This window comes from Mytilus edulis, chromosome 3 (genome assembly GCF_963676685.1).
Source record: "Mytilus edulis chromosome 3, xbMytEdul2.2, whole genome shotgun sequence".
NCBI classification, from domain to species: domain Eukaryota; kingdom Metazoa; phylum Mollusca; class Bivalvia; order Mytilida; family Mytilidae; genus Mytilus; species Mytilus edulis.
This window is the reverse complement of record NC_092346.1, coordinates 14,748,933-14,775,722: the sequence shown is the minus strand read 5'-3', so window position 1 is coordinate 14,775,722 and position 26,790 is coordinate 14,748,933. Positions and strand designations below refer to the sequence as shown.

The window sequence follows — 26,790 nt, the reverse complement described above, 5'->3', positions numbered from 1 at the left end:
TATGTGAATGTCATGCTGCTCAGCGAGGGTCATTAATGGGAACAATAAATATTATTATTCATTACACTTATTTTCGTACTCTTATATCCTCAAAGTAAGGGAAATTATATCGATTCCCAACTTTATTTACCTCTATCCTACAGGAAATAAGAATAATATTTTCTGGATAAGGGCACACACTTCCACAATATGAAGATGAAGATAAGCAGTGTGTATTCTGCCGTCTGTCGAGAAAAAGTTAACCGTCCTTTCCAATAACTTCTGAGAAACTTGGACTGTAATACATGCTACTTTAAAAATATTTAGCATGCTTAGCATCACAACTTCTAATTGAAATCAATCAAAAGCTTGATTTATCTTTCAAGTTCTTCGATCAATTGTGAATTCAAAAATACTACACATCTACGACTACTGTTCAAATTTAAACAATTACATCTATCTGTTGGCAGACTTTTCAAGGGAAAGGGTAAAAATTGAAAGTACTGAAACCAAAAATTTCACATAAAAAAAGAAAAATAGATTGGGAGGGGTGCTTTTTTTACCCTCCAAATTTTTATCATAATTGTGAAATTTTCTTCATTGATCAATTCAACATCCTTTAACACATGAATGCTGCTATTTTCTTATATAAGCTGTATTTGAATAGTGTCGAATACCAGTTATAACTGGCCTGGAATCCTGGTTCACTACTCGACAATTACTGACACTATTCCAAGAGTGGGTTTCTTAAGGATGCCAGGCTATAGTTACGAAACATTTATACACGATTGATATTCCGCCGAACGACATACATGTATACAAAAGGTGGAGGTTGGAGTGTACTCGCACACAAACATTGAGGTTTCCCCCCCCGCCACGAATATGGTCCGCATTTGTCTTTAATGCTTTAATATGTTTTAAGTTTTTCCTTAAATGAATTGAAGGAGACATGAAATACGTCTATGATGAGACAGCAACCCCGAGAAAAAAATAGAGAACACTTTAGTGTTTATACAATATAGTGTCTAAATTGTTGAAGCGTCAAGTTGACATCTAGGAGGCTTTTTTTGCAGTGTCATTTTAGAGTATATCATATTCGTATCATGGAGTATTTATAAGGACATATTTGTCTATAAATGTCAATAATTTTAAGGTATAATAAGGTTGTCTGATGGTTTTTCATGTCTCAGATCTGTCAACTACAACTGGAACATATTATTAATCATATGTTAAAAGTTCATTTTTTTTTCAGGTCAGGATAAAGTTCACGTGATCAGACGATAGACATATAATGCCCATAATTCTTTCAGTATAGCATGCTCATACTAGTAAATGTTTAATATTTTTATAAAACTTTAAACAAACTGAATTAAATTGATGGTGCAAGTTGACCAGATACTGTCCGTTTCATTTGGTAATTTATACTTCCGTATCTTGGTTTTTGCCTTGTGTGTCTTTATTCTGTAATATCTTTGTCAATTAGTTGTCTATCCCCGGGTACTGGTATACTAATGTACACGAGTCGAAAATTGAACTAAGACTCTGAGCTTCACTTGACCATTTTCGTCCAAGAGTTATCGGACTTTGTACGTAAACAATATTATGACTCTTATGTTGTATCAGTACTATGAAGATTTAGTCGGTTTTCTAAATGCACAGCTATGCTGATGAAAAGCTTTTTAGCTACAACACTTTTAAAGTTGCCATGTTTTCAGAGATATCTGAATTTTATTAAGATTATCTGAGCGGAGAATTTCTCCTTTAAGTATGTAATGATATAGACGAAATCGAATTATTGGTCCCCGCATATCTATATCTATATCTATGGAATTGGATTTTTTTTTTTGGGGGGGGGGGGGGGGTGGTATTTCATGTTATTTGAATTATTTTTTTGTTTAACGTATTGTCGTCTGAATCACTTTTTCTTTGTTTACAAGCCGGCAATGTGCAGTATACTATTCATATACTGAATTATCATAGGAATGCAGAAAGTCGAGATTTAATTACTATTGTTTCGAATAGCATAGCATTGTTTTCATCTTTTTATATCCGCTAACGGAGTTGCTGTGTCATACACAACCGATTATTTCTTTGGTGCCCCTCTGACGTAATTGGTCATGTCAGGGAAAGACAAATATTTAAAAGGTTAAATGAATTACCAAGTTTTCTTATATATTTTCAGATGAAATGGTGATTGTGATTATAAAATCTGTGATATTCAAATATGCCGCCACCGAAAAAGCCAAAAAATGGCCCAATTACAATGGAACAGTTTATGGAGAGGGGTGATTTGAGTGACGATGATCGCTCTCGGAAAGAATCTTTTTCGGGGGAATCAGATGTCAGCGTGTCGGGACTCTCCACTAGAAGACCGTCGGTTTGCAGTACCGATGGAATCGATACCTTCACTAACCAAGCGTTTTCAGACGACAAATCGCCAGGTCTCAAACTTCTACGAGATCTTATCTTAAAGAAACAGGAGGCGACAAAAGATTGTAAGGATGGACTAATACCAAAAAGTGAAAATAACATTTTAAAGAATGGAATGACCGAAAATAAATGTGATAATGGAGCTCTCCCTCCAACTGCAGAAGAATATGAAAGACTTAATTCTGACAAAAAGGATACATGTCGAAGTAATTCATCTGGAAGTCCCGTACTTCTTTCTGGAGAGGAAAAAATGTCTCTTTCACAAACTATACAGGAGAGTATCAGCAAAAACGAAAAGATTTTAAATAGTATAGTTGTTTCTTCGTTAATGCCAACCGTTCCGAGGCCCCAGGGAATTCATTCAATGTCGGGCTACCTTTCTCCCTACTTGTATTCCCGTTCAATGACAGCCGTGAATCCGTATTTATCAAATGAACCTCGAGATTTGAGTACTAAGCTACATACAAATCCCCGTTTGACTGAAAGTTTGTACGGAAGTGATCCTGTGTCGGCATATGGAACTGGACAATACGGACAAGTCTCCCCAGAAAGAAAAGAATTTCTAGATTCCAGGAAAAATTTAGTGGGGATTTTAACAGAATCCCGTTATGGACAAAATTCAGTTGGTCTGCGAATTCCTTCATCAATCCATGAGAGAGATGCATTTTCTTTTTATTTAAATGGATTCGATTCTGCAAGGTAAGCTGATTTACTTTAAATTTTAAATTATTTTGTTTTGTTAACTCTTAGTTATAAACTATATTACAAAAGCCGGGTTAAATTGATGACAACTGGAAACTGCATATTTCGATAATATTGATAAATAAGTTTTATTTAGAGTCGGCATGGTTTACAAAACTTTTATAAACTTTGAGCTTTTACCGATATCTTCGTTCAGTGAGTTGTGGTATATTTTTTTCATGTTGGGGACCTTCATAACTTACGAAACGAGGAGGAATTGTCTATTGTTCAAGACCTTTGTACGGCAGAAACTTCATGATTTTTATGCGTTAGTCGTACTCGTACCTCACCGGAGTTCATGTTATATTTTTGTTTGTGTACATAATAGAATAGAATATTTTTATTTTCCAAATTACAGGCCCATAAAGGGCATAAAATCAGATACCATTGATTGACATAATAGGTAACAACAATAATAGTTACAGAGTACATGTAGCATGTACATATATGCCGACTTTAAATACTTTTAAGTATCTATAATTGCTTACATCCACATCATTTGGTCTGCAATGGATACTTGTCACATTGACGATCATATCACATTTCCATATTTTTAAATCGTACATGATTAAGTTTGAGTTACTTTCCTTATGTCACATTATTTAAAAAAAAAGATAAATGTGTCCGTTACCTAACCGCTGTACTTGATTTAGTTTTGGTTACTTCCCTTAGATCACATTATTCCAAAAAAAAGTTACATTATCATTGCGAATTTTGGTACATATTTCTCTTCAAAAATTGTCAAAGTTTTCATTGTTCCTCTTATAAAAAAAATGTGTCTGTTTGTATAATAATTTACTTTATTGAAAAGCACTTTACGCCCATATGGGCAACATTATACATAATATACAGTTTACATATATAAAACAATGAAAATAAACAATGCAGAAATGTGAAGCCTGATATATAATTGAAAGGTGTTTTATTTACTGAATGTACTCATTGTTTTTTTCTCTCAGTAAATTTTTAAAAGTGTCACGGTTTCATTGGTCCTGCGTCATAATTATGGTAATCGAGCAGTGAATATATGACAAACAGGATATTGAATTTAAAGCTCTGATGTATTAGTCTCTGGTTGCATGTGTTATATGGCAATCGTGTGAATAATTTAACAATGCAAATAAAATAAAATAATATCCACCAAAATAAACGGTCACAGGAAGTCATCAAAGACCGAACAATATGATTGGAACAATCAGTTTACATAACAATAAAGACACATATGAAACTGTTAGGCTTGTTGACGTTGTGCAGTCTTTTTTTTATTGCTGACGTTTAAAACGCATAGTTCCCTATGAAGCGAAATCAACCTATATATAGTCATTGTCTTATGAAGAAGTTCATTGTAGTTCCTAATGGAATGTAGTGAAACACGTATATAAGACAAGTTATAACTGTTTAAATAGGAATAATTACATTGATTTACTATGGGGACTTTTACTGACGCGGGTATAAAGGCAACCCAGATTTTAGTGGGTTTTTATATGAAAACTTTCTTTAAATTCATACCCAAACTTAAATCAGTACAACCATAGCATGCTGCATTGGCATTATGTCGAGATTAAGCAATGAAAATCCAGGGCCACAAGAATGTTGCAGACAGGAACACGCCAACGTGTTTTGCTGGACAATTTCACGCCAGAAACCCTAAATACAATACTTTCAACAACGATACAGGCAGACTGCATGGACTTGTTATTGACCACCAATGACCAGATCAACCCGTAGTGACGACTCCCTGCCAATAAAATTTCATAACTCAACGCCATTTGCAACCTCCGAAACGTCATTTGCTAACCAATTTTGGTATGTCATGGTTGTCAGGCTGAGATAGTTAAGAACCTCTGTACATTACTGTACGAATATGGAGATAAAAAGTTAATATAGTGGTAGTTTAACGTTTCAGATATATTTATCTTGAGCGTGAACTTGTGTGAGCGAGCACTTCTTTGTTTTATATTCAGTACAGTTATGTCATCTACAATTGCTATTAGTTGATAGACATTTTGTTGACGTGAACCTCTTCTATTGTCATAATTACATTTACATATGAATTTAGGATTCTATTATTTTATCCAGACCGAATTGAAATCGCATAACTTACATTGATCTACATTTTTTATGAATGTACCTACGGTAATCATACACAAAAAAGCACGACAAATGATGTAAATAAAACATAATGCACAACAAGGAATGCAATAACCACCAAAAATATATTAAACTATACATGTATTTTGAGTTAATTTCGGTTGCATAACAGGATTAATTAAGAATCTGACCTTAAAAGTTAAAAAGGTTATTCTTGACACAGCGCTAAACATGATCCGATTTTTCTCTCTCGATTATAAATCAATACGCTAAAATTTGCTCCGCTGGTCAACTACGTGTGGGGTTCAAAAATGTATGTAGGGAAGTCAATGCTTAATAATCTTTATAGAACAGAACAGAACAGAACATATTTTATTTCCAATTAAGGGCCCACAAGGGGCATACAGAGCATACATGAATAAGGAAAAAGTATGATTGATTTGCATAGATACATAGATACAAACATTTTTTTTTACATACAGTGAATTACATACAGCTTATATGATTTCGATCGGTCGAAGAACAGAATACATCGTTAAGTTAAACACGTGTTGGATCTTTATTATAACATTAGACATAACTTTACAATACTCAGGTTAAAAACATGGTTAAAGCCCCTAAGGCAATTGTCTCTGAAAAAGGATTTGATTTTGCATTCTTTTATAGTATTTTAGGACATATTTTAGAGTTCTCGTGAAAAAAAAAAACAGTCTTGTGCAGTGGCGGATCCACTGAGAACTTTTCCAAGGGGGGGGGGGGGGGGGGGGAGGGCGGCTCAAGTCATGATTCAATGATTCTCTATATATAATCAACCATAATTTTTCCCACAAAAGGGGAGGCCGCCCCCCCCCCCCCGCCAGCCCCCTTGGATCCGCCTAGCCTATAGTGTGTTACCTTATTCTTTTATTTTTCTCTATTTTTAGTCCAAATAATTATGACGTCTTGAAAGGCTATTATAATTTTTTTCTTTGACAGCTTACTTCACCGGGGAGTAAGCTGTCAAAGAAAAAAATTTACCGAAGTAAGCTGTCAAAGAAAACAATTATAATAGCCTTTCAAGACGTCATAATTATTTGGACTACTCTATTTTTTCCCTATTCCCATTTCTGCAAACTCCATCCAGATTGTCGTTGGTTTCATCGTGGAAGTAATATTTATTACATGGTTTCGTCTTCCTCAGTGATGTCAGTGATTGCCGCTGTCTGCTATATTGAATTGAACAAAATATCTCATTATTTTTCTTAATAAGTGATGACACGGACCTGGAATTAGCACTTTTTGAAAATGTTTTGTCTGTTGTGCTAGCGCTTGTACGGGATGGTAGATATAATTTGTTCTAAAATATATCACTCTTCAAAATGAAGGTGATTTTAGTCTAATATTTTTTATGAAACATTTTCCAAAACCACGAAAGTCTATAAAACCAATGTTAAAACATGCAAAATGTGTTTGCAATACGACAATTTCTCTTATTTATAAACTTTATTTTAACTTCAAAAGAACTAAACCAATTAAAAGTCCCGACACATGGGCTGGGTAAGAAATAAAATAATAAGTTAAAACTGTTTCGTCTGCTACGACGCTTGTCCATTCTTGACGTTTACAATTACAAACTGACCAGGTCATAAGATTAGATGGTTACGGGTCACTGCACACTGACCAAGTAGCTTGTGTAGTGGCTGGAGTACACAGGTGAATGACCAATGTATTGACCAGCATATCGGTCGAATAATTCTATTTTATGATGAAGATTATTGAAACTTTTTATTTTTAAAAGATATGTAAAGTTGTTAAACGACTTGTGTACAAAATACATGTATGGAGAATACTTTCCTTGGAATGTAATACACAAACTGGACGTAGTAATGCTATGGCCGAAAGGTTAAACTTTCCTGATGAAGACTATGAAGATGCTCTCACAGTTTTAAAGGGATTTTCTGATAATAATTTTGGAATTGGTGCAGTTATAAGAATTTTAACAGATTGTGGAAATAATATGTCTGGGTATGTAGAGTGGTTATGTAACTTTTTGTGCATGTCTGTCTGTGTAGCCTGCAGAGATTTGTAATGGACTTGTGCAGGTCACCTGTTAAGTATGTTATACATTTGTACAATAGTCAATACACACATAACAATGAATCACTTGCCTCTATTATCATACTTGTGTAGTGTAACAGTATTTGAGCTTTTGTATATATTTTTTAAATACACATAATTTATAAAAAAAATCTTTTTCTTTTCTGAAAGGGCAACTGTGCATGCTGTATACATGTGTGGTCTGTGGATTCTCAGATGAAAACTTGAAATTTTTAATATTTAGAAAAAATAGTAGTTATATAATTACTATATAATTCTTTATTTTCAAAACAGACAAAAACCAATTTTGGTTATGACAAATACATTGACAAAACAAACACTGTGAATCCCATACATTTGATATTTTTAATAATCAATAAATGGATTGATCCCATTTGACTAAAATAATTTCGAAACAGAAGGAATACTTTAAATGCGTTATAAACATGTTACAATATATATGGTAAATTAAAAGTGCTGGTGTACCAATTGGGAATTTCATCAGGAAAAACATCTTTACATTTTTTTTAAAAGTTTTTGAGAATGCTTGAATAGAGTTGGTGAAGTGCATCACTATCTGATTGTGTCCATTGTACCTTGGAATATTTTTGATTTAGTAAGTTCCAGAATTATTGAAAACAGGAGTTATCTACCTTTATTTAAAACTTAGAATGAAAAGAGTAATAAAATTCTAATTAAGCTTTACAGGAACAAATGAAGAAAAAAAAAGAAACAATATATAGATAAGATACCAGGGGCGGATGCAGGAATTTTCAAAAGGGGGGGTGCTAACCCAGGGCACCCAGGGCAAAGGGGGGGTGCAAAACATATGTCCCGATACAAATGCATTGATCGGCAAAAATAAAGGGGGGGTGCGCACCCCCGGAACCCCCCCCCCTGGATCTGCCACTGGATACATACATGTATGTACAGTACATGTGAACAGAAAATGGCACACATGAAATGCTTATCATTCCATGTCATCTGCAATTTTTGTTCTATAACTTTTTTTAACATATTTTTTCAAATATTGTTGGTACCCCCAGAAAGCTATTTCCAAGTCTTTAAATAAAGTTTTCTAATCTGGAAAAATCTATATTAAGTTGGGGGGGGGGGGGGGGGGGGGAGGGCATATGGAACTATTTCTGTTTAGTGTTTTAAATCATATATACATTCTTATTTCATGTATTTTCCTTACAGAAGTTGTCAACATACATTTTATTCCGTCTAACTGAAGTTCCAATTAAAGTCAATTAAATTCATCCCATTCAATTTAACATTAAAAAAAAAAACATGTGAATTTATATCCCAAATCAGCATGATCAGGTGCTGATCCTGGATTTAAAAAAAGAGTGGGTGCCCATGGCAAGCCAACATTTGGTGTGATACAGGGAAAAATATATGCATTTCCACAAATGTATCATATACGTTTTTCTGTATATACATGTACAAAAAATGTACATGTGTACATAATGTATGAAGCACCGTTCAAGGAAAGGGATGCTTCCACCCTTAAAATTGAAAGTAGGCTACATTGTAAATATTCATATTTAGGTCGTTCAGTTGCAAAACATTTTTGTTTGGTGTTAAAAAAGAAATTGTCACATTAAAGCCTTGACCAAAAGATCAATATAAGAGGTCAATATATTCGTGACTTTGCCTTTATTGTTGTCTTTCTCTCATTTGCATAAATTAGTGTTTTCTTCATTTGTTCTTTTGATTTTCTTTCTTTAAATATCACCATCAGAAACATATCAGATCAATACAATTTTCTAATGACAAATTCTTTAGACAGCAAATATATTCCTGTCACACAGTGATGTTATTACAGATTGTATTCTCTAAAGATTATTCCAAGACCTTTTATTAGATATTACAAATGTATCTTAAAGACTGTCTTCAGCAAATTAATTTTTAGATAGTTCTTGTCCTTGAATGTAAACTTGTATACAAAATATCTTACAAAGCTTTGGGTGGAACAAGGGAAATTAATAACAAATAGAGCAAACTCCCATCTCAACCAAAATTTAAGGTATTTTGGATCAGTTGTGGTTTTTTTTCTCTCAGAAGATTCAACTTTAATACATACATAAGCAATTAAAAGATTTTCATTTATAAGATTAACATTATTTTTTCAGAAAAGACGTAAACATTTCATTTTGTTGTTTTTTTTTGGAGGGGGAGGGGGGAAATTGACATATGTTTTTTTTCATTCATATGAATATTTACACACATCTGGTGTTTTGATTATATGCTTTTATTTTAAACTGATTTTCTATGATCTAAAGTTCATGTATGAATTTTAAATGTATAAGAAACTTAGTAATGCCGATAAAATAATTAAGAAACAGTTATATCCTAGTTTCCATGGTAATATTGATAAGAGTTTAGAAAATGTGAGGTCATAGAGTAGCCAGCTGCAATTTGTAATCATAGAAGGTCAGTTTGACCTTTTCACACTGAAAATGATATTTAACTGTAGAAATGCATTAATTTCATGTCAGTTATATTTGATCTACTTGAGAAAATCTATTTAAATGTTGATATCTCTCTATGATCAGGCTTGACCAGTACTGTAAAGGCTTGACCACTACAGTAACAGTTGGTTTATTGTTATTTCTTATCTCTTTGTTTTCATACCATTGATTATTCATTTTTATTTTATTTTTGATCTTTGAAGTGAAGATTGACATGTTATCACATTTTTTAAACAAACACTGACATGACAGACATGACAGATGGCATTTTATGCTACCCCCAAAACATACATGTGTATCGGCTGAATATTATAAGGCCAAATAAAAATAACTGTGTGGTTTCAGTTACCCTATCTACCCTACATTATAGTCTTAATACTAGCCTACCCTAAAGGATTTTTGGTCATTTTTCAGAATGTTGCTTCCAAAAACTCAATGTTTGGGGATCTGCCCTTCGAACCAACATGGCTGAAATACCTGAAATGGCTGAAAATAGAACATGATGCCTACCTTAGCTTAAATTTTGTTTATATTGAAATTAAACAGTTCTTGAGCAGATATTTATATAATTAATGTACAGAGATTTCTTGAGCAAATATTAATATAACAGTGAACCCTTGAACAGATATTTATATTACAGTGATTCCCTTAGCAGCTAGATATTTATATAACAGGGAGTCCTTGAGCAAATATAAATATATCAGAGAGTCCTAGAGCATGTAGAGCAGATATTTATATTAAAAAGAGTCCTTGAGCAGATATTTATATTTCAAAGAGTCCTTGAGCAGATATTTATATTTCAAAGAGTCCCTGAGCAGATATTTACATGTATATTTCAAAGAGTCCTTGAGCAGATATTTATATTTCAAAGAGTCCTTGAGCAGATATTTATATTTCAAAGAGTCCTTGAGCAGATATTTATATTAAAAAGAGTCCTTGAGCAGATATTTATATTTCAAAGAGTCCTTGAGCAGATATTTATATTTCAAAGAGTCCTTGAGCAGATATTTATATTTCAAAGAGTCCTTGAGCAGATATTTATATTAAAAAGAGTTCTTGAGCAGATATTTATATTAAAAAGAGTCCTTGAGCAGATATTTATATTAAAAAGAGTCCTTGAGCAGATATTTATATTAAAAAGAGTCCTTGAGCAGATATTTATATTAAAAAGAGTCCTTGAGCAGATATTTATATTAAAAAGAGTCCTTGAGCAGATATTTATATTTCAAAGAGTTCAAAGAGTCCTTGAGCAGATATTTATATTTCAAAGAGTCCTTGAGTAGATATTTATATTAAAAAGAGTCCTTGAGCAGATATTTATATTTCAAAGAGTCCTTGAGTAGATATTTATATTAAAAAGAGTCCTTGAGCAGATATTTATATTAAAAAGAGTCCTTGAGCAGATATTTATATTAAAAAGAGTCCTTAAACAGATATTTATATTAAAAAGAGTCCTTGTACAGATATTTATATTAAAAAGAGTCCTTGAGCAGATATTTGTATTTCAAAGAGTCCTTGAACAGATATTTATATTAAAAAGAGTCCTTGAGCAGATATTTATATTAAAAAGAGTCCTTGAACAGATATTTATATTAAAAAGAGTCCTTGAGCAGATATTTACATTACAGGGAGTCATTAAGCAGATATTTATATTAAAAAGAGTCCTTGAGCAGATATTTATATTAAAAAGAGTCCTTGAGCAGATATTTATATTAAAAAGAGTCCTTGAGCAGATATTTATATTAAAAAGAGTCCTTGAACAGATATTTACATTACAGGGATCGGAGTCATAAAGCAGATATTTATATAACAGGGACTCCTTGAGCAGATTTTTTTATTACATAAACATGGAAATCGTCATGGATTCCTTTTATGTAGATATTTATATGACAGCAATTCCATAGACAATTAATTCTATTACAGGAATTCTATAGACAAACTGAGCCTGAAGGATGACAGCCTTGCGAGTGGTTATCCTGGGGAGTATTTACTCCCTCATATTATGCCTATAGACAATTATTTATATTGCAGGGATTCTATAGACAAACTGAGCCTGAAGGATGACAGCCTTGCGGGTGGTTATCCTGGAGGATATCTTCTCCCTCATATGATGCCTAGTCAGATTCCGTCCTCTACAACATCTCCACACGATGGTCGGATGTTAACGATGCTAGATGGCTCTTTATCATTCACCAATACTCACAAACTCAAGCATGAGATCATGTCTTCTGGTAGGTCTTGTCTTAAGATTGAAAAAAGGGGGGTCTACAGGCTTAGATATTCTCATGTTAACAATGCTTGATGGCTCTTTATCATTCACCAATACTCACAAACTCAAGCATTAGATCATGTCTTCTGGTAAGTCTTAAAGTCTTAAGATTGAAAAAAAAGGGGGGGGGGTTCAGGTTTAGATCTTAAATTTTGGACACTTTTTGTTGTCAAAAAACAATTATGTTTAATTTCTGCTGACAAGCTCAAAAATGTAAAGTTGTTATCTGGGTGAAACTTTTCTTTTTTTCCTATTTGTTTGCGCAGTGTACAAAGTACTTATAGTCATGAAAGTATGTGTTACACATGTTTCTTTACATTGAAAAAATAAAAGTACATTTTTTAGGCTAGATTATCATTTTTGGGGTTTAATAGCTTGCTTTTCAGTGTGAGTCAAGTCTCTGTGAGTGTGTTGAAGACTGTACTAGTCTATGACCTACAATGGTTTACTTTAACAAATTGTGACTTGGATGGAAAGTTGTCTCATTGGCACTCATACCACATCTTCTTTTATCTATGACAAGATGTTAATAATTTTTTAATTTAGCCATTGAATCTTGGATCCCTAACACTTCAAAAGTACAATAACTTATATCCTGTATATATATATGATTGTTAAAGAGTTGATTATGCTAACAAGGTGACCGTAGACTGTAATTATTGTGACATGCTGCCGCTGTAAATCAATATGTCTGTAAGAAGTGACACAGGTGCACCGTACAACACTGATCAGGATTAAACCTTACCATTTTAGGTTCTGGTCACAACAAACTGTGCCAGGTCTGCAGTGATAATGCCTCAGGATTTCACTATGGAGTATGGTCTTGTGAAGGATGTAAGGCTTTCTTCAAACGCAGTATTCAGGGTAAGTTATAAAACAATTTGACATAACATTCAACAGCAGTATACATGGTTAGTTAAAATTTTAAACATTTGATGTATCATTATCAAACTGCAGGGAAAACTTTCTAAAGTTAAACCTACCAAACAGGTAACCTTTGAGTGAATATTGTATCAGGACATGCATCAGCTGAAGTACAGCAAAAACTCTCCCTATCTTCAGTGGAGAGGTAATTTTCCTTTCAGTAAATCTGACACGATCTTTCAAGCATGCGTATACACTCTCCCTTTGATACTAAAGTGACTTTCTTCAGTTCTGCAAAGCAACTCTTGTTTCAGTGCAGCAGATACTCCCTAACTTTGAGTTTCACATGTTTAAGTACAGGTGAAACTCTCCCTTTAGTACATGTGAAACTCTCCCTTGAGTACAGATGAAACTCTCCCTTGAGTACATGTGAAACTCTCCCTTCATTACAGGTGAAACTCTCCCTTCAGTACAGGTGAAATTCTCCCTCAAGTACAGACAAAACTCTCCCTTGAGTACAGGTGAAACGCTCCCCTCAGTACAGGTGAAACTCTCCCTTTAGTATAACAGAAACTCTTCCTTCAGTACAGGTGAAACTCTCCCTTGGGTACAGGTGAAATGCTTCCTTGAATATAGGTGATTCTCCCTTCAGTGCAGGTATAACTCTCCTTATAGTTCAGGTGAAACTCTCTTTACCATTCAGGTGAAACCTTCCCTTTAGTACAACAGAAACTCTCCCTTCAGTGCAGATGAAAGTCTTCCTTCATTTCAGCAGAAACTTTCCGTTCAGTACTAAGAAAATCTCCCTTAAGTACAGGTGAAACTCTCCCTTTAGTACATGAGAAAATCTCCCTTAAGTACAGAAAAAACCCTCCCTTCAGTACAACATAAACTCTCTCTTCAGTTCAGCAGAAGCTCTTCCTTAAGTTCCGCAGAAACTCTTCCTTTACTTTAGCATGTTTAGTACATGTGAAACTCTCCCTTTAGTTCAGCAGAAACTCTCTTTACAGTACAATAGACACTCTCCTTTCAGTACAGATGAAACTCTCCCTTCAGTACAACAGAAACTCTCCCTCAAGTACAGGTGAAGCTCTCTCTTCAGTACAGGTGAAACCCTCCCTCAAGTTCAGATGAAACTCTCCTTTGAGTACAGATGAAAAGCTGCCTTGAGTCATGTGAGTACAAGTGAAACTCCCTTCAGTACAGATGACACTCTCCTTGTATATCAGGTGAAATTCTCCCTTTAGTAAAACAGACACTCTCCCTTCAGTTCCAGTGAAATCTCCCTTCAGTTCAGCAGAAACTCTCTTTACAGTACAACATACACTCTCCCTTCAGTTCAGGTGAAACTCTCCCTTCAGTAGAGGAGAAACTCTCCTTATAGTACAGGTGAGACCCTTCCTTCAGTAGAGGAGAAATTCTCCCTTCAGTACAGCAGAAACTCTCTCTTCAGTACAGGTGAAACCCTCCCTTCAGTTCAACAGAAACTCTTCTTTCAAAACATCAGAAACTCTCCCTTCAGTACAGGTGAAACCCTTCAGGTCAACAGAAACTCTTCTTTCAAAACAACAGAAACTCTCCCTTCAGTACAGGTGAAATCCTCCCTTCAGTACAGGTGAAACTCTCCCTTCAGTTCAACAGAAACTCTCCTTTCAGTACAGGTGAAACTCCATTCAGTTCAACAGAAACTCTTCTTCCAGTACAACAGAAACTAAATTAGCTTAATCATTTTCCTACTACTGTGGATTCATTTATTTTTATGGGTACCAATTTTCGTGGATCATAGAAATTTTACATGTTCGTGGTTATTTAATTTCGTGGTTTTGCAAAAATCCTATAGACAATTTGTTATTCGTTGAACATTTAGTTTCGGGTTCACCTTTACCCACGAAATCCACGAAAATTGGTATCCAACGAATAATACTGAATCCACCATGTCCACAGTATTCATTTTATGCTTTATAATCTCCATTCTTGTATGATCTCCATTCTCATATACATATGTATTTTTGTAAAGAACTTTATTTTATTTGTATGCATCCACTTATGATTGTATTATTTTCTCTTTGTGGAACCATAGGGAGCTACCATTTAATTTTTATGTGGGGGGGGGGGGGGGAAGGGGGTGTGTGATCTAGGATTAAATTTGAAAAAAATAGACAGGACAGGAGTTTTGAGTAAAAAGAAAAGGCTGAATGAGACAATTTGCAAAAAATGCCAGGATGACAATTTTGAATTTATGTAAAAAAATGACAGGATGAACTAATTCAAAAAGGCAGGATTGAATAGGGTGAAATTAAAGGCAGGGCAGATATTACAAAAATTTCATCCTAGCACCCCCTTAAAATCAAATGGTAGTTCTCTTAATCAAATAATGAAATCTGAGAATGAAATATTCTCAAAATATGTTTGTGCCAAATTGAGTTGAAGATACTGGCTCACTCATTTCAATATTTTTTAACTTCACTACACTTTGACCGAGATCTTTTTATAGCCACAATATTTTCTATAGTTAACAGAGCATATATAGATAATGTTATTTACGTCAACAGAGCATATAGATAATGTTATTTACGTCATTGAACTTTTCTGAATAACATTAGAACAATTTTTTTTAACCAATATTTTCTGTGTCACTGAATGTGTGACCTATATTTATTAATAGTACAAGGTCTATGACCTATATATAATAACCTTTAACAATCAATACAAGACTAGCAGTTTGTTTTGGGGAATCTTTTCTTTATTCATGCCTTGAGATGTTGTCTTCATGAAAGTATGTATTTTTAAATCTTTCATTTATTTATTCTTTTAGATATTCTATGACAGATTGTTTCTCTAAAAGGAGAAAATGCAGACGTTACATATGTACCAAATCCATGTTAATGTGATTTCCATTATAATATATTTGTTTATATACATGATACACAGTCTATAACATGTTCCTTAGTATGCTGTGTGTGTTGTCGTTAATTCAACTGATTTATAAAAAAGGAATTAGGATGGTTTGACATAATTAGCTATGAATGTAAAAACCTCAAGTTATATCGTCTTCAGTATTCTAATTTTTGTGTCTGACATTTTTATTGAGTGAACATTTTGTTTACAGGACCTGTAGATTATGTTTGTCCAGCTACCAATAGTTGTACTATAGACAAGCACAGAAGGAAAAGTTGTCAGGCCTGCAGACTGAGGAAGTGCTACGAAGTCGGCATGAATAAAGGTAAGATTCTAATAGTTTTGATAATATACACACCTATGGGAGACGGGACATTTCCTATATACAATGTGTTCAAGGTAATAGGACGTGCGTAAGAATGGTCACATTTTCTAGCTTTAAAAATGGGAATAGGTGGGGAAAACTGAAAATAAAAAATAAGGTCCAGTAGCCCTTTTCACAAAAAATCTTAAGTGTAAAATTAATCTTATGTTTAAAATATTTTAGTTAATTGTTAAGGTATATTTTAGACGATAAATTTTACACTTAAGATTTATTGTGAAAAAGACGTACTGCTGTGTTTTTTTATCCCCAAATTTTTCCTCTTTTAACACTTCAGTATTCCAACACACCACACAAAACCCAACTTATATGGTGAAAGGCCTTAGGGTTACATTTTTACCTACCTAATATATGAAATGCAGGTATACTTTATAATTATATGAAAAGGGTGGGATAACAGAACCCAGCAACACCCCCTTTCGTTTAAATATTGAAGTGAACCCCCCAAGATGGAAACATTGTAAATGAAAATTTAAAAGCCTGCAGACTTAAAAGGAGCTACAAAGTCAACATGAATAAAAGTAAGATTTTATTAGTGTTACTGTTAGTATAGACAATTATAACCTGAATAATTCAGTTTCTCCCCGTAATCGATCTCTCCTACTTGCGAGGGCCTGAATTCCTAGCACGATAAAAACTCTTCACGAATCCTGGATTTTGATTGGTGCCCTGTAGAAGAGGTGACCAATCAGCATTTAGCTCAATTTTATCGAGATAGTTAAATCCCGAGCTAATTCCGAATAGTTGAATGAAGATTTTTCATTGTCTATGCATTCAGGCGTTAATGTAGTAAGCGGAATATAACGACAGAATTATTCGGGTTAAGACAATTACAGAAGAAAAAGTTGTCAACCCTCCAGACTTAGGAGATGCTTATTAGTTAGCATGAATAAAGGTTAGATTCTAATAGAAAGTGTAGCAAAGATGATGAGAATAAAGCTTAGATAGTTGAAGCCAAGGCGAAATATAATAGAAAAGATTTCAGGCTCAAGAGACATAAAAAATACTGTAGAAAAATTTGTTAGGCCTTAGAGACTTAGAAAATTAAAGATAAAAGTAAGATTTTAAAAGTTCTAGCATTGACAAATACTGAAGAAAAAGTTGTAAGCCTCAAAGACTAAGAAAATGAAGGGTAAAGGAAAGATTTTAATAATTCTAGCATGTAAAATTAGATAGCTAGAAGACAGCATTATGGCATGTATTTAAGAAAAGAACTTTTTCTCTGCAAGTAGTGTCCATTAACAGAAATTTAAGATAATGCTTAAGAATGGTTTTACATCATGGTCAACATCAGTATTCCTGTAGCTCTATCAAGCCTTTTACAAATCAAATCTAAATATAGATATATTTTTTCTACTTTGAATGAGTACATTTATTATCTTGAAGGGAAATCAATATCTAAAGTTCTAAATTGAGTTACAAGAAGTTGAATGACCTAAAGGACAAATTTATGGAGCAATGACTTTAAGGACATATGATTGTCTCAAGGTAGTTGTCAGAAGGACGAAATTGTAAGACATATAAAGTATCGGTAGACCTTTTAAATATCAAAGTTAGAAATTGGATATATTTTATTTTATTTCTTTATTCAGCATTTTTAAAATTGGAAAAGTTGTGATCAGCGATAAAAATTACATTCAACTTTAGAATTGATTTTTATTCTTCGTTACTCTTCTGTGTGCAGCTATTATTTTGATAAAAAAAATCAATTCATAAAAATAAGGAATTTTTAATTTTTAATTTACAATAGAATTAAATACAATATATATTTTATGGTTTTTTGCATATTGGAACTTTGCCAGAGGTCATTGATCTGAAGGATCAATATCTGAATGGCTGTATACCTACACAGGACAGTGACCCTAACTCTTACGAAGTATTACGTCCTGCATAAATTATCTTTCCGTATATATACCAACATTATTATCATACCTGTTAAAAAATACGTTTGGGATAAAACTATAAAGTTGGATTAAATTATTATAAAGGAAATTATATGTTATATGTTCTTTAATTTGGTAAGTTTCTTATTTATATAATTATTTTTTTCATAGACCTTCATGTATACGTACCAAATAAAAAAGTTTTTTTTTTTTTTCATATAAAGTTTACCAAAAATAATGACATTTTAGTATTTCAAGCACTTGCATTTTTGTTAGTCACTGATTTTTTACTGACATTATACATGTAGTATAATTTACAACAAATGCCCATGCTATTTGCCCTATCATGGTACAACTTAGAGGGGATTTTTCTCAGAATATAATTTACTTACCTTATGTATATTTTTATATACATTGTACCAAATAACTTTCCAGTTTTACTTTCTCCTATAAAGATAACTTTGATATCCAAATGGACAGTTTACAGTAAATTTCAATAGATGAGGTCATGGGACATCCCACCCAATAGCATATTTTAAGGTTCTTTAGGTATAAAATGAAATTTATTAATAAGCAGTGTCACCCTTTTAAGCAAAATTGACTACATATTACAGTCAGTAGATATCACTAAAATGTGAAAGGAAATTTAAAATAAATGAGAAAAGCCTTTTATGTAAATTTCAAGAATCTTAAAAATATGTACAGATATGTTGTGTGCTTTAATTTTCTTTGAGATAAAATCTTAAAAACAAATACATGTACCCGAAAACGATGTCTCTAGTTAGGAAATGTTTTGAAACATCTCAAGGTGGTACCCAACACTTTCACTAAAATTAATTTGGCTCGTTTAATTTTCATAAAATTTTGACAAAGTATTTACTTTGACCCTTTGACAAAAATATAAAAGTTTCAAAAAATTTGAACCAAGCATTTTATCAGAAAAATTACACTGGTTATATAGCAGTTTGACAAACACTAATTTTGATCATTGAGAAGCTTAATATTCCCTTAAAAACACAACGTCATTAAAACCTTTAGGTGATTTTACAGAGTTATCTCCCTGTAGTGTTAGGTACCACCTTAATGAGGTAGAACAAACTAGTATAAATAACTGGAAACTAAAGGTTTTATCAAACATGTATGTATTTGTAATGTAAATTTTTCAAAATAGGCTTAATATAAATAAGGGTTACTGATAAATTTGTTTTAATGCTGTCACATTGCTAAGTAAAATGACTAAGGAGCCTTTGGTGTATACAGTATTGTTAAAATGGTACTAGAAGTCAATTAGTTATGTTGTCCCATTATTTTGTTGTAGGAACACAAAGAAAAGAAAGGAAGCCAAGTGCTAATAGTAAACTTCCAACAAAAAGAAGTCGAGCAGATTCTACTGATAATATAGTCAACTCTACAAGTGGCAGTCCTAATCCAGCAAAAGTATGTATTCATCAAAATATATAAATGAATAGGTTAACTCTGACGAGCATGACAGGGGAGAAGGCATGCCAGTTCTTTTGATAGGGAAAAAAACCTAGATCTACAAGTCTGCATCCTGATAAAGCTAAAATTCTGTATTTCTTCAAATACAGCACTTGTGGACTCTATAGACTTGTATGCAGACTTTGGCCAAAACATGAAATTAAATATCGAAAAAGCAAGTTTTCTTCAATCCAGAAAAATTGGTATCAACAGTTTAATAAATAAGAAACTCTAAACTTAGCTCAACTCAAAAGATCAGTATGAGGCACAAAATCCTAAATATTTTACACTCAAAGCACCTAGAAAAGCTTACTCACAGTTAAAGAAAGCTATTTCAAAGCCAATCACAAATTAATTATGTTCTCCCAGACTAAAATATCAATCAGCACACATCCAACAGATTCAGTGTAAAGAAGTCATAAACAGTGAGAAACAATTCACATCTTTATGTAACAAAGCGTTAAAATTTCTAAAACTGAGAAAAAAAACCACCCTGAGTGTTACAAAGTAAAGATCAAAGAATGCATCTAAATAACGTGGAGTTATTTATAGATACAGATGACTTTTGTAGTGTTTGATTCTGAATTTGAAATCTTTTTAAATCCCCATTTAGACATCAGGACACACGTACGGTTTAACAAAATTTAGATTTTAGAATTTCTTTTTTAAAAGTTTAAGAGAGAGCCTTCAATAAACTAAGTTTTGAATATGGAAAAAGAAACCATTTAAGAAAAGCGTCTATAAGCTTTAGAGGATTTCTTACATTTGCCTATAAGACAGCAAAGGTTATGTTGGTATGTAGATCTATATATATAATATTGATTTCAGAGTCCAAGAAGGTCAGAGACATCAGCCATATTAGACGCACTATCCAAAGCAGACATGCCGATCGTAGAAAGTTACCACAATCATAATATGCCACCATCCAGAACACATTTGTTAAATTCTCTGGTCAAATTGGCAGAGAGGGAATTGGTCCAACTGATCAACTGGGCTAAAAATGTACCAGGTAAGTGTGAAATTTATGTGAGTGAAGTGTCTAGACTTCATTTATTATAATTTGATTTTCTTTGTTTTCACACCACTTTTAAGCATTGCTTTTGGGCTATTTTTTGGTGGCCAGTTAGTACTGGTAAAATAAGCCGGAATGCTCGGAGAAAACCACAGACCTATAATAGGAAAATCATGTATTATGTTATTTGATACTACTGGTAAACATTGAGTCGTAAACTTATTGTTAAGATAATATGGTCAAAAGCCTACAACTGTTTTTTATGGGTCATTAACTTTAAGATGATAAAAAAAGATTTATATTGTGTAGGTTAATGCCATCATCAGCATATAACTACTTGTTTAGAAATGAGATTACATTTTGAAATTATCATAATGTATATGGATGTATTATAATTTATAACAACATGTATATTGAATCATTACACAAAAGTTATCAATCTTTTACATATAATTCAAAATTACATAGTCTTTTATCCTGCTATCATTTATCATTATGTAATACATGTACTTGCAATAAAAATTTATCCAAAATAAAAACAAAAAATAGAAATTGGTAGCTCTTTAAATATTAGAACATCAGCACTTTTTAAGATGGCATTGTAAGTATATTAATGTGAAGTTGCAAATATTTTAACTATATTCTGTAAAATAATAAGTTTTATCGCTATTTTGTGCTTTTTTCCTTTGATCTTTTCTTGTGATAATTTTCATATAATGCTACTCGCTTGAGATAGAAAAATTATCACTAGAAACTAAGCAGGCGCGTGGCATTGCTAATGAAATTGACATGAAATTGACAACGTCGTCATAGTTTAAGTAGCGATAAACAGATTATCATTGGTCATCTCAACTCGATTGCCTTTCTCGCTTTCGCCGTCCCGGCTCAAGCGAGAAAGGCAATCTCAGTGAGATGATCAACGATAATCCTATAAGTCTTGATAAGGATTTACCCTTAAAGCAAAATTTTCAATATGCCAATTCAAAGTAAGACATGATAGTTTTACTTGGCTCACAATTTGGATTTGAATCTAACCAGTCTTTACTTACTATAAAAAATTCAAAATACTATTTCTTATGGAGCAACAAATACTGATGTTAATAAATTGTTTTGCTTGACTCGGATAGGGATAAGATAAGACCACACTACTGACAAGTGGGGTGTTTCCTATTAAAGACAGCTACTAGCTAAGAACATCAGACCTGCCAACTATCCCTATTTATCGGTATATATTCAATATATAACAATGCTTAGATGTATATTTACTATTTCAGGTTATATTGATCTGTCATTGAGTGATCAGGTCCATTTGATAGAATGTTGTTGGATGGAGTTACTCTTACTAAACTGTACCTTCAGATCTATGAGTTACAATGGAAAGAGACTGGTGTTTGCTCCAGATTTTGTTCTTGACAGGTAAGTTCATTATAAATCAGTTGTAATTTGGGGATCAAAGTAGTTGGACTTAGAGGGAGTTGTTGTTCTGAAATATTACTTCATATCTATGAGTTACAATGGAAAGAGACACCATTTATTTCAGAATTTGTTTTCTTAGCACTGAAGAGAGAGAATTTTCTTTAAGGTGGATAAGATTTTATTGGATTGGATGCATTTTATTTTATTCTCCCAACATAACAGTTGAAAAAAAAAATTAAAGTATGTATTATCTAGAAATTATTTTATTTTTTAGATCACACTGGGAAATGATGGGTATGACAGAAATATTTGAACAAGTCAGTGCCGTGTCAGAGAACTTTATACAATATCAACTACACAAAAACGAATCACTACTGTTACAAGCTACAGTATTAGTCAATGCAGGTACGTTAATGTCTACACATATTCCAGGTTTTTAGATTTTCTAAATTTAACAGCAGACAATATCATGGAAGAATTTTACTTAAAGCTATAAAAATTTGGCTTGTTTAAATGTTAAACACTAAGATTATATACCCAAAATTAAATTAATGTCACATCTGTAGAATTTCTATTGCTATTATCCAATCACAATATTTTGGTGTCCATTTTGCAAAATAATACCCATAATACATTCGATTCTGAAATTTATAATTTATATAAAGAGAACATCTTTAATACAAATAATTGATGAGTCCATGTTATATTTTACAGAAGTCAGGAGGCTAACAAGTTGTGATAAAATACATAGAATGAGACAGTCGATTCTAGACGCAGTGGTGGATACTGCACAGAAATACCACCCTGACAATCTACGTCATGTTCCATCAATATTACTCATGTTAACGCATATCAGACAAGCAGGAACGAGGGCAATAGCTTACTTCCAAAAACTTAAACAAGAAGGTACCGTCACTTTCTCTGATCTGTTAAAGGAGATGTTAGATTCTCAGGACTATACTGAAATCAAAACGGAAAATCCAACAACATGAAATCGTTGATGTTCAAAACATCGTGGAACGAACAAAAAGTGCTCTCAGCGCCAACTAAATATCACCTCCTAGTGATAAAGACAACAGCACCAATGTTGTTGCTATTGTTGTCTTAAGTCTTAAACAGTGTGTGTCGTCATGGCAACATCATCATAACATCAAAGGTATCCCATTGTACCTCTAAATGTGAATGTCTAAATACCAAACTTCTATCATGGGATTGAGTAACAGCTACGGATCCTTTTCAGGGAAGATAACTCTGTTACTAACATCAGTCTCCCTGAAAAACATTAGTAATATTATCCTCAAAGGAACAAATATTCAATTCATTATCGACATTGACTTTTGTATATGTAACTTCCATATGTCTACCTCATATTTATAGATTAGAAAATCATATCTGCCTCATTTGCTGTGATATTACCTCAAAATATCTACCTCAATTTCAGAGAATCTAAAAGATATTTTAAGTTTGGTAATATTTACAGAGATACTGGAAAGGGCTTTTCCAATATAAATAATATTTTATATGGTCCTCTGTCACTCAAATTAGTAGAATATCAATATAGCATTGACTTACTCTGTAGTCTGCTCTGAAAATCATGGAACAGTTGACAAATGTCTAAGACTGAGGGTTTCACTTTACAAAGTGTAGTATAGCAGCTAAATTATTTTGTCAAAAATTTATGTGATGATATTTGATATAATCTGATCATTTCTGATTTAAAAACAGTCCTTGTGTACATATTTTACTTGATCACTAGGATCTGACAACTTTTCATTCTTCATAGGAATGATTTTCAATCAGTGAGGTATTTTTATGTAGCATAATGTGATCCTTCTTATTAAAATCAGAACAATATTACTTTATTATTGATTTTGAACTAAGTTCTTGTCATAAATGTTTTTCATACATTTTATAATACTTCAAAATATCAAATCAAATGTGTTATTGTTTTCACTAGGCAAAAAGATATTTTTACATATTTTTATAATTTAGAAATGTATTATATATTCTGTAGAAGATGATGATTAACCACATGACAAAATAGGAAGAAGTAAAATAATACGATATAGTTTCTATAGCTTTGCTATTTAGGGAATTTTTTTTAGTTTAGTGAACAGAAGGAATTTTATTGCTTCCATGGTAAAATGATAAAAACAAAAGTTTTAACGATATCATTGTACTGCTTTCAAAGCGTTGAAAGCCATAAGAATTTTTTCTTGTGTGCATTAAATGTTGCATAGGGTTGATAAATAATTTTTAGTTATATTTTCCTTTTCATTAATGAAAGTTTTATAAAATACTTTGTAAGAGAAATGGGTTTCATTTGTTTGTGGTCTGTGAAAACATTGTGGATTCCTGGGGGATTGATTCCATTAACAAATCAAAACACAAAGGAAAATGATTTTCCTATCGATATAAATTTCTTTGATTGAGGGAACCAGAAAGTCCATGAAAACTGGTACCCTGTTAACAGTAATGTTTTCACAGTATATAGATGTGCAATATGTATGATCTCATTTGAATTAAGTTACAATCAAAACAAAATCATCTATAAAAGACTTGTTTGCAACAAATTTATTACAACTTTTGTGATATAGTCTTTATTTCTTGTCTTGTAAGAGTTATTTCCCCTTTTATTTCATTTTCTATATTTTCATATCAACAACAGCTTCATTGACACTGGGGATGTTGAGTTGTTTAATAAGATTCAACAATAGTATTTTCACTACTTTTGCTTAGGAAATATTTATGTTACTAGACAAATTTATTGAAGATGCTTCTCAAAAAGGGAGATGACTCATACTTGTTAAGAAAAGAAGAAAGACAACTCTTTCAAATTTCTGAAATAGCTAAGACTAAAGTGGACTGAATATATTTGCTTAATGATTTACGCTTAAAAATGGTTATGAATCATATTTTGTTGACGATGTGTTATTGATATATTAGTGCTTTGTTTTATTTGTGAATTTATTGTGTACTGTTGATGTTTTAGTTATTAACTCTGTGCTGTATACTTTTTACCAAAGGTCAAATTTTGATTCTTGTTAAATGCAGTTGTTTTCAGTGTTTTTGTTGTCAAGTCTTGCATTTTATGTTTATTAAACAAATTATTAGATAACTAAAACTGTTACTCTGTCTTGAATATTTCATAATATATATTATTTTTGGTAAGGTTATCAAACTATTCTGACATAGGTTTTGTTTACCACATGATTAACTTTGCAAACTATATTTTAATCAAGTTGTCAGATAAAAAACCTGAGAACCACCGACTCACAATAAGTTCACAGTCAGTTAGGACAAGTTAAAATTTTGACTTTATATCTACACAATGAAAAGATAAGAATAAGTAGAAAATTGAAATGCAGTGATAGTTTGTTAAGTACATGTATACAATATACATGTATGTTATGAGGATAGTCTTGTACAACACAGTAGTTTGTTAAGGACATGTATACACTGTACATGTATACAATGTACATGTATGTTATGTGAATAGACTTGTACAGTACATTTGTTTGTTTTGTACATGTATGTTATAAGGATAGATTAAAAAGTTTAACAGTATTTTTGTTAAAGATAAGATATTGCAGTATTGGTGCTTAAAGTTGATGATTATTATGCAGATATTTTTATTTCTTTCTATTTGGTATTTGGTGCAGTAAAGTGCTGATTTCGTATGCCATGAGTGTTGATAAGTCTTTGGTGCAACTGGGACTATTCCAGAATAGACTGATTTACAGAAATTAGGTTTTTGGAAAGGTTTTTACGGGGTTTAACAGAATTGGGGGTCTGAATGAGGTTTACCAGAAAGTAGGGTGTAGATGGGGCATAACAGAAATGAGGATCTGGAAAGGAGTTTAACAGAAATGGGGATCTGGATGGGAATTCACAGAGGTGAGATTCTAGATGGGGTTAATGGAAATGGAAAAAAGTTAAGAATAGAGAAATATAGGCCAAAAAAAAAATAAAGAACAGAGCATAATTGGATGTAAAAATATAAAAAAAATACAGAAAAAAGTTGAGAATATAAAATGGAGAGACCCTGTCCAGATGCTCAGTTTGGTGTTCAAATTAATATATTCTCTAAAAGAGCCTTAAAACAGGATGCTGACATGCTCATAAGCAGTGTTTCATAGACATAGTACAACTTTCTTTAGAAAATTAGAATAGGCTCTATAGATGTGTTCTTCATTTTAAACCCAGGACAACTTTTGGGCATGTTGGTGTTATGTCATGAAAGGTTTTATATTATGTATACCAAGCAGACCATTTCAACAAACTAAAACACATTGAAATAATATTGTTAATATGAATTATTAAAATGTTTATCAAAATCTCTGATATTTTATATTTTAGTGGATATGACTGGTATCCCAAGTTAATTAAATTTGCTTTTGATATCATGGAGCTGATACAGCACTGTGATACTTGTATGTAAAACAACTTCAGATGAAAGTGGAGGTTATATGTTTATCGTTCCTAAGTAATAGGATGATCAAATAAGGATCTTTTCTGCGTGTATAACACGCTCTGTATGTTTGTAATTACCTGTCTTTATTGATTATTAATAAACTGTATATTGTTTTGTCATTTTGTTGCAAAAAAAATGTTTTTATGAAAGTTGCAGAAAAAATGAAGCAACGTAAAATGAATGTAGAGAAATTGAAATTAAAGAGATGGAAAAACAAATTATATTTGTGTTGTTTTGATTTAAAAAAAACCAACAGGTTATACAAATATAGTACACTTCAAGTTAGTATTACTTTTGTAAAAAATATTATATTCCAGTG

General features: G+C 32.4%; 1 protein-coding gene across 3 annotated transcripts; it reads left to right on the top strand.

Moving 5' to 3' along the window:
* The first annotated feature begins 2,165 nt into the window (after nucleotides 1–2,165).
* On the top strand, nucleotides 2,166–26,692 carry LOC139515859 (estrogen receptor-like). Of its 3 annotated transcripts, none has more exons than XM_071305591.1 (9): nucleotides 2,166–3,108; nucleotides 11,826–12,025; nucleotides 12,817–12,927; nucleotides 16,037–16,150; nucleotides 19,409–19,527; nucleotides 20,398–20,578; nucleotides 21,856–21,997; nucleotides 22,272–22,402; nucleotides 22,712–26,692. In XM_071305591.1, exons 1-9 carry the CDS (start codon nucleotides 2,204–2,206, stop codon nucleotides 22,987–22,989), a joined length of 2,181 nt encoding a protein of 726 aa, XP_071161692.1. In that variant the 5' UTR covers nucleotides 2,166–2,203; the 3' UTR covers nucleotides 22,990–26,692. The 3 variants fall into 3 exon arrangements, with proteins under 3 accessions (XP_071161692.1, XP_071161693.1, XP_071161694.1); XM_071305592.1 differs by lacking the exon at nucleotides 2,166–3,108 and adding an exon at nucleotides 6,590–7,245; XM_071305593.1 differs by lacking the exon at nucleotides 2,166–3,108 and adding an exon at nucleotides 6,632–6,777.
* Nucleotides 26,693–26,790: the final 98 nt, after the last annotated feature.

Coding starts and splice junctions, on each gene's coding strand:
- LOC139515859 (XM_071305591.1), top strand. CDS start 2,204: ATGCCGCCACCGAAAAAGCCAAAAAATGGCCCAATTACAATGGAACAG. Junction 3,109..11,825: donor AATGGATTCGATTCTGCAAG/GTAAGCTGATTT, acceptor TTTATATTGCAG/GGATTCTATAGACAAACTGA. Junction 22,403..22,711: donor TACAGTATTAGTCAATGCAG/GTACGTTAATGT, acceptor TATATTTTACAG/AAGTCAGGAGGCTAACAAGT.